At 42.4% G+C, this 12893-nt stretch overlaps 1 protein-coding gene across 2 annotated transcripts in view; it reads left to right on the top strand.

Moving 5' to 3' along the window:
- The window catches only part of LOC132807012 (KH domain-containing, RNA-binding, signal transduction-associated protein 2-like), a 556391-nt gene that overhangs the window by 272039 nt on the left and 271459 nt on the right, over positions 1–12893 (top strand). For both annotated transcript variants that reach the window (XM_060821296.1, XM_060821305.1), the window contains exon 3: positions 9969–10085. In XM_060821296.1, coding sequence (XP_060677279.1) covers positions 9969–10085 — 117 coding nt within the window. The remainder of the gene's footprint in view (positions 1–9968; positions 10086–12893) is intronic.

The raw sequence follows: 12893 nt of genomic DNA on the forward strand, positions 1-12893 counted from the left end.
TTTTGGGGAATTAAAAACGTAGTTAACAAACTAAGAAAGAGTGATTATAGATTGTTGTGGATGAAGTACACTATTGGACCATTTCTTTTCATCCATCTAATATAGCCCTAAAGTACACTAATTCTGTCCAATTGCATTTATTTTTAAATTATTCTTATTTTCTTCTTTCTGTCCCCATTTGTCTATCTGGGTTGGAAATTGCAAAAAAGATGAAGGCTGAATTCATTTAGTTTGCCTGCCTTCTCCCATTCTGTTAGCCCATGATGCAGTCATAATGGAGTTGTTAACAAATCTTGTTAATCAAACAGTCATCATTATCAGTGTAAAACAATCCCAAGCAGGAGGCAAGAACTAAGGGAAGACAATACCTCCGACAGAACAGCACTCTGGCTGTGCTGCACTAGCATACCAGCAAAGCTCCTGTGCTTAGGGGTCGCAGTGATCATTATCAATGTGGTGTTTATGGATAATAACAGAATTCCAGATAACTTAATTGGCCCTCATTCGGATGGCATGAAAGGCGCTATAGAAATGCAAATCATGTTTCTGAACAACTATTTTATTAAATTCAGCTCATCGTTTTTGCATTATTTTCAAAATATGAGAACTAGAAGATTTTTTTTCATGTGACATAGTCTTGATAATAGCACCTGTCTAAACTTGGGCAGGCTTTTTATGATATCCTGGAACTCAGACAAACACCTCCTTCATTTCCTATCATTTTAGAACCTCATTGTTAGATTCAAAAGACCATCATAGTGTTCCTGGTCTCCAGTAAGGTGAATAAAATGTTAAATGCTGCCATCCCAACAGCCATTGGTGATTTGAGAAAATGTTTTGATTAGAATCTGGCCAAAGTTTTCCATGAAAATTTAAACCATTTGAGGTGGATTAACAAGCCTATCTAATACTGAGCAAAGTGTCTCAATAATCCCAACCCACCTCCCAAACTACCATCACCAATTTCCAAGATCCCAAGTACCCCATGATCTTACCTACCATCTGGAGCTCATACTGCAGAAATTCACCAAAGTACCTTCAACAGCACCTTCCAAACCCATGACACATGCCATGTAGAAGGGCCAAAAATAGCAGACACATGAGAACTTTACCAGCTGCAAGTTTCTCTCCAAAGCCACTTACCATCCTGACTTGGAAATATAGCGCTGTTCATTCTTGTCGCTGGGTTGAAATCCTAGAATAAGGACATTGTGGGAGTACTCAGAGGGACTACAGCAGTTCAAGAGGATTGCTCACCATCAACTTCTTAAGAACAATTACAGATGGGCAATTCTTCCCATAAACAATTAGTTAAGTAAAACCTAACATGATGGCATCAGTAAAATGCTGAAATAACTCCACAAAGGCCAAAATCCCACCACCAAGACACTGAACCAGCTCATTCAGTGCCAGCGCCTGGAGTGAACAGAACCCCTGACTCTCCTGTATATTTTTTTTTCGAGTGGCCTGTGACAAGCAGTGCCCTTCACATCAAAGGGCAATGCTGTGTGATCAAAACAGTGAAGGGGAAATCTCCTGGTTATTTTCTTTTCCACGGCCCGCTGCCTGGACCTGTTTATGGCCAGTTTGGCCAGGCCCAGGAGCAGAGACACTTCTTTTTAATTATTTATTTATTTTCTTTGCTGACATGCCTCTGTTTTTTTTTTCTTTTTCTTTTTTTTTATATTAACCCCCCACTACCGCCTAACTGCGTTAGTGCTTATTTTTTCCCCAGCACCCATGGTGTGTGTGTGTGCAGTTGTGAGACACAGTGAGAGACACAAGGTGCACAAATCTTTATTTAATTTCCACCACCAGGAAGAAAGGAAACACCCGAGTGGCTCTCCTGTGTATATCTTTCGGCCAAGGCTCCCTGATTGGCCCATGTTAACAGCCCCAATCAGGTAACTCATGTTCTGGGCTCCATATGGCTGGCCTCTTTCCTCTTTCACTATAATTACCTATGTAATGGATGGATTACATGATCCTTGGTGCAGTGAGATCTGGCCTGATGTTGTGTTAAACAAATGCTTAAACAAACAGGTACAACTGAAATAGTGTATTAGTCATGATACTGACTAAAAAGACCAATTCATGTTTCGATTCAGTAGGTCAGACTGGTTGAAGGCCTTGCTGTGACATGCAGCATTGATTTAATTGAGTAGGTTGTTGTGATCTTATGATGTGTGTATGAACCCTATTAGGAGTTGTTTGCACTGAATATTTCCTGCCTCCAATATGATTGGGAACATTTCTGGTCTGTTGTTAATATTCTTTAGTTCTCAGGCCTCGCTGTTCCTGTCAACAGATGAATTAAATGCAGAGTCAAGATTGGGATGAGAACAGGGTACATGGGAATATCAATCTGCTCCACTCAGATACAAGTTTGATGCCCCTACTGCACTGGGTTACACATCAGGGCCACACCACTTGTCTGATTATAGTTCCAGTTCCAGTTCTGGCTCCCCATTTGGTCCTAGGGTGCTAGGTAGGTAGGGTATGAGGATGCCAAGTTGCTGGGTGCTAAGATGCCAGGTAAAGATGTGTAGGCTGATGCCAAGAATGGGTGATAGGGCTGGCAGATGCAGAGACGTTTCAGGTATTGGGGTCAGTGACAGATGTGGAGACTTCAGGCTGTGATGAGGCAAGGTGGTAGTGATGGTAGGCTCCAGAGATTCAGGCCAGTGCTAGCAAGGCCTGTCAGATCCAGCAGAGAGGGAAGGAGGTTTGGGTCAATTGCAGGTTGGTGATATCACTAGCAGGAGTTTAGGCTGGTGGTGTGGGTGTCTGATCCTGGGAGGGGAAGGGGGAAGCGGAATCATGTTGGGTTGGAGAAATATGATTAAGGTGACATTGCTTGTGGTGTTAGTGGGGAATGGGTGTGGAGTGTTATCATTGGGTATCAAAGATCAAGCAGCACTCAGGGGTTTGGGGAGCTGTAGATGAGGGGATTGAGTGGTGAGTTTGAATGTTAGTTTTGTAGTTAACCAGGGGTTAGACAAAGTTTTTAATATTCTAACTTTTCCTGGGTAAGTATTGACTAAACTGCAGCAAGCCTTCTAAATTTTCTACCATTGGTAGGTTCAGTCAGAGTATCACACGTGTCAGGTTTGTCCACTGGAACCTTCACCTTCCCAGGTATTTCCCAGGAATCTCCTGTGCTTGGGATTCTATAGGGTTAACTGCACAGCTCCAGTCTGTGCTGCTCTGCCAGTAATTTGTCTGTTGAAATATCTGGGCCCATATTTCACAAGGTTGTAGATTTAGGAAAGCTGTAAGCAATTGGTCTCTGCTATGGCAGTCAGAAAGGAATAGCTGTACTGGGAGTGAACTAAGACATTAACTGCTCCCTGCAGTTATACCAATATTTTGTCTGGAAGGGCAAAATTGTAGTGCATAAATGTGTAATTTTTACAATGTTAGAATTTTTTAAAGGGGGAAAGTGACTTTTCATGATAAATGTACATAGGATCATAAATAGGAGCTTTCAGCTCTTCAAGCCTGATCCATTGTTGAACAAGAAAATGGCTGATATGCTTCAACTTGACTTTGCTGCATTATCCCCATTATCTCTTCATTCCCTTAGTAGCAAAATTCTATGTTAAATATACTCTACAGCTCAGTTTACATTTCTTCATCTCAGTCCTAACTGGTCAACTCATACTCTAAGACTGTGGACCCATCTTCAGGATTTCCCAGCCTTGCTAATTTTGCAACATCAACCCACTTGAGCCCCCTAAGAATGCCTGGGCAAGGGAGGCAGATTTCCTTTGACAGTTTGACATTTGGGAGGCACATTTTCCAGCATTTTTAAAGAAAGTCACCATAGTCGTACTGGGCCACAGTGCCGCTGCTTATTAGAGAAAGACAACTGGCGGTGGTTTGACTTGAAGGTCACCACACCTCAGGCAAGGGGTGAGGAGAATCCTTTCTGATAACCTCAATCGGTGCAGGAATTGAACGCATGTCTTGGCCTGAATTGCAAACCAGCCATCCAGATAACTCAGCTAATTGGGACACAATGAAAGACGGGTGAGAATTGGTCAGACTCTGAAACAGCATGACCCAGAGCGTGCTCAGCAATACTGACCTGTGAGCTTTTAACTACAGACTGGCAACTGGCACTGAGGAAGTTTGGTCCACTATTAAGTTTGGGCAGGTCTTTGTTGAGAGTGGAGAGGAGGAATGAAAATGGAGATATACTGACAGAGAGGTTTTGATCTTTCCCTCCTTCCCAGTCATCTGCCTTTAATTAATTCATGGGATATGAGGGTTACTGGCTAGATGGCATTTATCATTGATTCCTAATTATCTTTGAATTGAATGACTCGTTAGGATCATTTCAGAGGGCAGTTAACAGCCAACAAGATTGTTCTGAATCTGGAATCACATGTAGACTAGGTAAGAGTAGATGATTTCCTTTCCTGAAGGGCATTAGTGAAGCAAATGGATTTTTATCACCACTGATAGTTTGATGATCACTATTGCTGAGATTGGTTGTGGTGTCCAGATCTTGACATGATGTAGGCACCTGGCTAGCCAGTAATAATTGCCCATTCCTATTTACAGTTTGTGTGTTTTAGAGGGAGGAAATTCTGGATTTTGACCCAGTGACACGGCAGGAATGGTGCTGTATTTCCAAGTCAGGATGGTGAGGAACTTGCAGGTAATGATGTACCCATGTATCTGCTGCCCTGGTCCTTCTAGATAGGAGCTGTCTAAGGAATTCTACAGTGCATCTATGTACACACAGCTGCTAATGAGCATTAGTGGTGGAGGGAGTGAATGTTTTATGGATGTGGTATTAACCAAGCAAGCTGCTTTTTATTGAATGTGTCAAGCTTCTTTAGTCTTGTTTGAGCTGCACCCATTCAGGCAAGTGGGGAGCATTCTATCACATCTTACTCTGACAGTCCATTTCCAAATCTCCGTCTTCCTGTTCAGATTTCTGGAGTTTGGCCACTGTTCCAACTCCAGTCTTCCCTGTTTTTTGGGGGTTATCTCTGGGGATTTGCAGCCTGTGACCTTGTCCAGCTGTGTCTCCTTCCTGTCAGCTGGCCAGCCTAACTGTGCTTGAATACCAGTTGGGAAGGGACATTTAATAATAATGAAGTCCTGCCATTCCCAGGATTTCTGTTTTTCGCCCTACTCTGCAGCATGCTTCTCCCCCATCTTCGAGTCAGTATCAGGGCCAGAGGATTTATTGAAAGGTAGAGAAAAAACAAGTTATAGTGTGGGTGGGGAGTGTGTGATAGTTGTAGTTTGAGCGATGTGAAATGATGGAAGAGCTCTGTCAGAATCGTTAATTGTGGAAGCGTGAAAGGAAGGTAGTGCCATGCGAACTGTAGTCAGCATTCTCAACCTGAGCTGTTAATGTGTGTTTTTAATTTAAGCCAAAGAATGTGGAGGAAGATGAAAGGTAATTATTGGAATGTTGAGGATGGGAATGAGAGGAGTGGTGTGAGTTGGTTTTCAGAGAGAGAGAGAGATGAAGAATTGACGAGGTATACTTATCCTTGCTGACCTGGTGAGGTTACTGAAGCTATGTCCCCAGGTAGAAAGCAAGATGGTGTTAACACCAAATGCTTCAGCGAGCAGGGAAGTATGAGGAGACTGTGGGCAAGTGGCATAGTCCTTTAATTGGTCTCAGAGTTGAGAAAGTCCTCTTCAAATGTAAATTCAGGTTGAGGATGCATGAGAAAGAACCCCTAATGATCTGATCATTAATGATGGGCATCATGTGAATGAGCTGCCTGATTGATGCTGTCCTTGGTTGGGTGGTTGATCAATTGGTTTCAAAGGGAACCATTACAAGGTGTGCAGAAATTGTGTAGTCTGTCACTTTCCACACCCCTGCCTCTACACACTCTCTGCCCCTTGCCCACCTCAATCCAATTCCTACCTTGAGTTAACGTCTGGCTTTCTGCATGTTGTTCTCTGCAAATAGTTTGGAACTGCACCAATGAAACTCCAATTAATGGATGTATGGGTTTGCAGTACATCAGAACAGGTTTTAATAAAATGTCATTTGAAGTCAACAGGTTTATCTTCATAATGGAAGTGGTGCCATGTGTTATAAGGCATTCTAATTCTGAGTCAGTGCCTATCACCTTTAACCTCTCCTCTTAAGTCTCCTATCATCGATGTGTCGATAGATATGTTAGTCCCATCATTTTTCTTTAAGGAAGAATACTTGTTCTGAACCTTTACTGTTTCCTCCTTGATGGCCTCGCACTGACCTGGCACTGATTTATTTTGAAGCAGTTTTTTCCACTTTAGCAAAATTACATCTCAGCTGACACCTTTCATTCCTGAACTACCTTTGTTCCTTTTCACAAATGCCTTAAATCTCATAGGATTATGATCACTTCCACCTACATGGTCCCCAACTAATACCTTTCCTACCTGCCGAGCTCAATTCCCTGAAGTCCAGAATTAGCCCCTCTCTTATCTGATGGCCTGTGTGCTGGCTCAAAAGAAATTCTCCTAAAAGCATTTTAAATGTTCAGTTCCCTGTGTCTCATTCATGCACATTGTTTGCTAGTTAGTATTGAGATAGCTGAAACCCCTATCGATCTGTACATCTCAGAGATTTGCCAGTACGTTTACTCCTCTATCTACCTCCTACTGTCAACACTCCAGCAGTTTGATTATTCTATTCTGTATCTCAATTCAATGATCAGTCCTGCTTCTAGTTTCCCCACCCCAAAGTGAACATTGCACCTGTTATGTCTGATCTTCCCCATGAGCTCTCCAATCATATTGTTTTGGATTAAACAGTATACTAAGGCAATGTCTGCCTTCATCAATGGGACATAGATGATCTCAGGACACTATTTGAAAAAAGCAAAGAATTCTCCAAGATGATCTGACTAAGACTTCTGTCTTCTCAACAAACCTTTCTAAAATAAATAATATGATTGCTGCCCCTTTCCTGTTTGTAGGCATCTTGTTTTGCTCACAATATTGCTGCACTTCTACCTTTGCAGTAATTAAGCTTATGTAATTAATAATACAGCGCTTGTAGAATCCCTACAGTGTGGAAACAGGCAATTTTGTCCCAACAAGTCCACACCAACCCTCCAAGGAGTATTCCACCCATACCCATGCCCCGACCCTATTACTCTACAATTTCCCTGATTAATGCACCTAACCTACATACTCCTGAACACTATGGGCAATTTTGCGTGGGCCAGTTCACCTAACCTGCACATCTTTGAACTGTGGGAGGAAACTGGAGCACCTGGAGGAAACCCACACAGACACTGTGAGAATGTGCAAACTCTATACAAACAGTCGCCCGAGGCAGGAATCGAACCCAGGTCTTTGGTGTTGTGAGGCAGCAGTGCTAACCACTGACCCACCATGCCACCCTAAAAATAGCTGGGTGTTGTTTTGAAGGACCACTGATATTTTAAATTTGAGAGGGCTCAGCTAACATTTATTAGTTTAAGATTGGAAAATTTGAGTTTTAAGGAGGCTGGGATTTTTTTCATTGGAGTGTAGGCAGTTGGGGAATGATCTTTGAGGTTTATAAAATCATGAAGGCACAGATAATATGAATAATAAAGACTTTTACCCGAGGGTGGGAGAGTTCAAACTTGGGGGCATATTTTTAAGGTGAGAGGAGAAAGATTTAAAAAGGACTTGAGGGACAACTTCTTCACACACATGGTGGTTTATATGTGGAATGAACTGCCATTTGGACAGCTACAGAAATAGGAAAAGTTTCAAGTCTTATGGGCCAAACGCAGGCAAGTGGAAGTAGATTCATTTGGGAAAATTAATAGGCGTGGATAAGTTGGACCGAAGGGTCTGTTTCCATCTGTATGACTCTATGATTCTCTATGAAACTTATTTTTGTTCACTCATCAGAAAAACGGTCTGGTCATTTCTGAGCCAGAACTATAAACTCAAACTTGTTTGCTTTACACTTCCCACCTCAAAGATCATTCCCCAACCACCTACACTCCAATGAAAAAAATCCCAACCGCCTTAAAACTCAAATTTTCCAATCATAAACTAATAAATCTTAGCTGAGCCCTCTCAAATTTAAAATATCAGTGGTCCTTCAAAACAATACCCAGCTATTTTTAGGGCGGCATGGTGGCTCAGTGGTCTCACACAACAGTCCTGCATATTTGGGTGGGTTGCCTTTTGAGGAAAAGTTAGACAGTCTAGATTTGTACCTGCTAAAATTTGAAAGTGGTGAGAAGTGATTTGATTGAAACCTAGAAGATCCTGAGGGTCTTGACAGGGTGAGTATGAAGCAGATGTCTCTACTTGTGGGAAAATCTAGAACTAGGGAGCACTGTTTGTTTTAAATTGGTAGCCCCTTATTTTCAGAGATGAGGTGAAACTTATTCTCTCAGAGATTCACATGTCTTGGTTACTCTCATCCTCCATTTTCAGACAAAGGTGGATAGATCTTTGATAAGAAAAGTGGATGGATTTGGGTGGGTGAGTGTCATATGCTGAGGTAGGCAGAAATGTGGAGTAATCAGATTGGCCAACATCTTATTGAATAGTGGGGCAAGCTCAATAGACTGAGGAGCAGAAATAAGTTACTAATTTGTGTGCTTGTATGTTAAAAGTAAGAGGAATATTTCACTATAACGTCCATACCAGCAGCCTTTTACAGCATTATTGATCCATCCTACCCCTTATACATTCTACTCAAGACACCTTAGACAGAGAGGACTTTCATTTTCCTTTTCAGTAGGAGAATAGAATCAGCAGGAATATCCTCACTAACCCTAACAAGTTACTGAGTGCTCAGTTACTAATTCAACTGAGGGATGTAACTGCTTTCTAACATTAGAAGATCTATGGTGGCCTATTTTGGGTTACCTGGTCTCTGACCATACATATTATACAGTAAGGCGCAGGAGAGTCGACATTTCAGGCATAAACCCTTCAACGAGAATGCGGTTTGTGGGTGGTGTTGGGGGGAGATGCTGAGAGATAAAGGGAAGGGGGCTGGGGCTGGGAGAAAGATAGATGGGAATGCGATAGGTAGATGATGGTGGGGGTGAAAGTGATAGGTCAGAGAGGAGGATTGAGCTGATAGGTGGGAAGGAAGGTGAGCAGGTTGGACCGTTCAAGAAGGCAGGTTTCTACCTGTCCATCTTCCTTCCCACCTATCTGCTCCACCCTCCTCTCTGACCTATCACTTGCACCCCACCTTCATCTACTTATTCCGTTCCCAGTTACCTTTAACCCACAGCCACCCCCCCCCCCCAACTCCCCAGCCCCCCACCCCCTTCCACTTATCTCTCAGTCTCCGTCCCCCAGCACACAATCCTCAGTCCTGTGGAAGGGCTTATGCCAAAATGTTGATTCTCCTGCTCCTTGGATGCTACCTGACCAGCTGTGCTTTTCCAACACCACACTCTTCAACTCTGATCTCCAGCATCTGCAGTCCTCACTTTCTCCGTATTATACAGTAAACCTTAGCATCCCTGGGATAAAGAATTGAGTTGGAGGAAGTATTTCATCAAGGTTCCACCAGCTCATTTCTTCCAAATTTTTCAGTAGGTAGAGGTTGCAATTGTGATACTACCTTTGGTTGGCCAAAGTCTGCCAACAATTACAGGGGCCTTCCTATGAAGACTAAGTACAACCAACAGAGATGCCAAAGCATGTAACCTTGCCTGGGAGTCAAACGATGGGGATTGGAGGGAAGCAATGAAAGCTGAGGGATGAGCAGTCAGAAGGTGATAGAAGGTAAAGTGGAACTCCTGTCCTCTCAGCACTGCAGGTGTGCTGTCATTAAATGGATCACCACACCAGAAAGACAACATCAGGAAAACTGACGCAACCGCAGGCTTTGCAAGAAAAACGCCAGTGAATGTAACGGGTTTTGTAGATGTTGTGAGCTGATGTTTAAAATGCTTTTGAGTTTTGCAGTGAAGACCTGGCTGTATGTGAAAATAGACCCTTTAACTGGATTGTTTCTCTTTCCATAGTTCAATTTTGTGGGGAAGTTGCTCGGACCACGAGGTAATTCGCTAAAGAGGCTACAGGAAGAAACAGGCGCAAAAATGTCCATCTTGGGCAAAGGATCTATGAGGGACAAAGCCAAGGTAAGAACATCTGTATAAAAGCTCAGTACCACAAATACTGGAGAAAGTACTGGGCAAATTCAGCAAAACTGACAGCATCTATGAAGAGCAAAAGAGAGTTAACACGTTCAGTTGAGTGAAACTTCCGCAGAACTGAAGTAGAGCTAGAAATGTGAAATTTTTCATGCTGATGAGAAGCAGGGAGCAAGGAAGAGCAAGTGGCATAGATGGTAATGGTGCCCAGAGCAAATGGCAAAGGGAGTACTAATAGTAGTGGACAAAAGATAGAGAAACAAAACTAATGTGAAGGGCAAAACTAAGTCTGTTAAGGTGAGAGCCAGCCCATGAAATCAAGAAATAGGGAGAGGACGATGCTGATCAAAATAGGAGACAGAGTCCTGTGATAATGCTGCCCCTTTGATATTTTTTTGAGAGGGGTCATAAAGGCAGCAATGCCGATATGTCTGAATTGGCTACTTTAATAATGGCTAACAAATACTGCCTAAGTCAATCATCAGAGCAGGCCTTAGGGGTATTTTAAGAACAGTTGCACAATGAAAAGAAAGTGGCCAGTTCTCCCAGCACAGGTGTTTTATTAGTTTGGTTTAGTTTGAAGCCTCCAGTCAATGAAAGCTCGCTGACTCAAGAGGTTTCTGGCTGACTCTCTCTCTGACATCTCACCTGTAAGAACCTGAGTTTGATTTTACCTTTTCTGCTAAAGGGATGTTTCTGAGGATGTTGCAGGAAATTGGAACAGTGTCATTAAGTTGCAACAGAATCAGTTGGGTTTACAAATAGGTTGTTATTCTATATTCTGTTCTCTTTTGTTCGTGTTTTGTTTGGTAGCGTGTAAATAAATCCTGTTTTCAAAACTGAGTGGTTTGACCAACTGTATCACTCCTGAAATATCCACCTGACATCTGCTTAAAATAATTAGAAATGTTAGAGTCTGGATACCTAGTTGAAATGTTTTTGAGGGGTTCTGGCCTGGTCCATAACAGTCTATAGTCAGCATTGAGTTCTCAAGGCTGTAAATTGTCTAAGTGAAAAAATAATGTGCTGTTCGTTTAAAGTTGTGCTGGGCTTCACTGGAACACTATAGCAGATCTAGCACAGAAACATTAGGTAAGAAGGTATTTTTAACTGGAAAGTCAAGGTTATTCTTACAGAGAGAGAGAACGAGGTGTTTCACAAAGTGGTCACCCAAGCTGCTGAGGGTCTTTTCAGCCGCATTGGGGCAGAGGGAACAGTCCTTGGTTGGGGAGAATGGACAACATATTGGAAGAACACATGGAAGGAGACATCATTTGAACAGATGTGACCGAGGTGCAGAAACTGGAAGAATGGTGTGGAATCTTTAAAGGAAGTGGAATTTGAGGAGGCTTCGTCTAGGTAACTGTGGGATTTGATGAGTGTGTACTAAATATTGGTGGGCAGCCTATCCCACGTCATGGAAACAGTGAAGTCAAGGAAGACAAAGAAGAATCAGTGTCTTGTTGGCTTGAATATGCTCTGAATAGAGTGGACCTATTTTCTGCTATTAATGCCTATCATTAATTTCTACATTTCACCAATATACCTCTCCTCGATCACTCCCTTTGCTTTGAGCCAACTTTACCATCTGTTCCATTTGCTCCTCCTTCTTCATCTTTGAGTAACATAACAAACTTACACTTTTCCTGCCCCTTTCAGTTCTGAAAAAGTGTCAAACTGAACTTGAAACATTGACTCTATCTCTTCACAGCTGTTATGAGAGGTGCTGATTTTCTCCAGTACTTTGTTTTTATGTAAGAACATTAGGATGCTACCTCACAGTGCTGGGTGTTTGTGAATGTGATCCTCATTTTCCAAACTTCTTACTAAGTTTGGATTTTCTGAGGTTCAATTAGAAGCATGTAGGAAATTGATTGCCTCATCCAGGAGAAAAGCTTCCAAGTTGTTTTAGTTTTATTGTAGTGCTCTGACAATTCTATAGCTGAGGAATTGCAAATGTCAGAGACTTGGATACAAAAAGGTGTTTTCACACATTTCTTTGTTCTCAATGGGCATTGCAGTGTTCTCAGTGGGAATTGCCATAAGCTCATAGTCCATTCAGCAAATAGCATGCTGCAAAACTCTGATCACCTGAGCTAAATTCATTACAAATGCTGCTTCCTGCTGGGAACTTCAAATCACACAGACATTTTCCTAATCCTTTTCCTAGGATCCTGTCTCTCACTGTGTTAATATATTGCATGAAATTCTGAGAAACTGAAAAAACATCCCAACTTGATGACATTTGTGTAAATTAGAATTTAGCACAGAACAATGTCAGCCAGGCGTTAAGCAGAAGGTTGTAGGACCTGAGCACTGCAGAGAATATGAGTTCCTTCCAGTGAGTCCTGAGGGAAGATGAGGTTTGGAATGAAATTGATGCTCTTTGAAAGAGCCAGCGAAAACTTAATGGGCAGAATGGTGTCCTCCTATGCTGTTCTATTCGATGACTCGACTTTAAAACACCTGACCGCATCAGTGAGGCTGGATGACGAGTTCCCCCACACATTGTGAAAACAGAGGAGCCAGCAAAATTAGTATGTCAGCATCCTGTAGTGTGGTGAGGGTATGGGGTGTCGGAGGCATTGGGGAGTGGGGGTAGGGGGGAAGAAATTGGAGGCTGTTGCATGCTGCCAACTGAATCTAAGTGTGTAGGTTTTTAGGGGCTTGCAGGTTATCTTGTCGAGTACATGCTATCTAGTCTATTGCATCTTTACTTAGAATAGGTTCCAAATTACTATACACTTGGGGGCATCTAGCATTTGGTCTGTCTCCTCTGGGATCCTATTTTGAACT

Source organism: Hemiscyllium ocellatum, chromosome 3, assembly GCF_020745735.1.
Source record: "Hemiscyllium ocellatum isolate sHemOce1 chromosome 3, sHemOce1.pat.X.cur, whole genome shotgun sequence".
Taxonomy (NCBI): Eukaryota; Metazoa; Chordata; class Chondrichthyes; order Orectolobiformes; family Hemiscylliidae; genus Hemiscyllium; species Hemiscyllium ocellatum.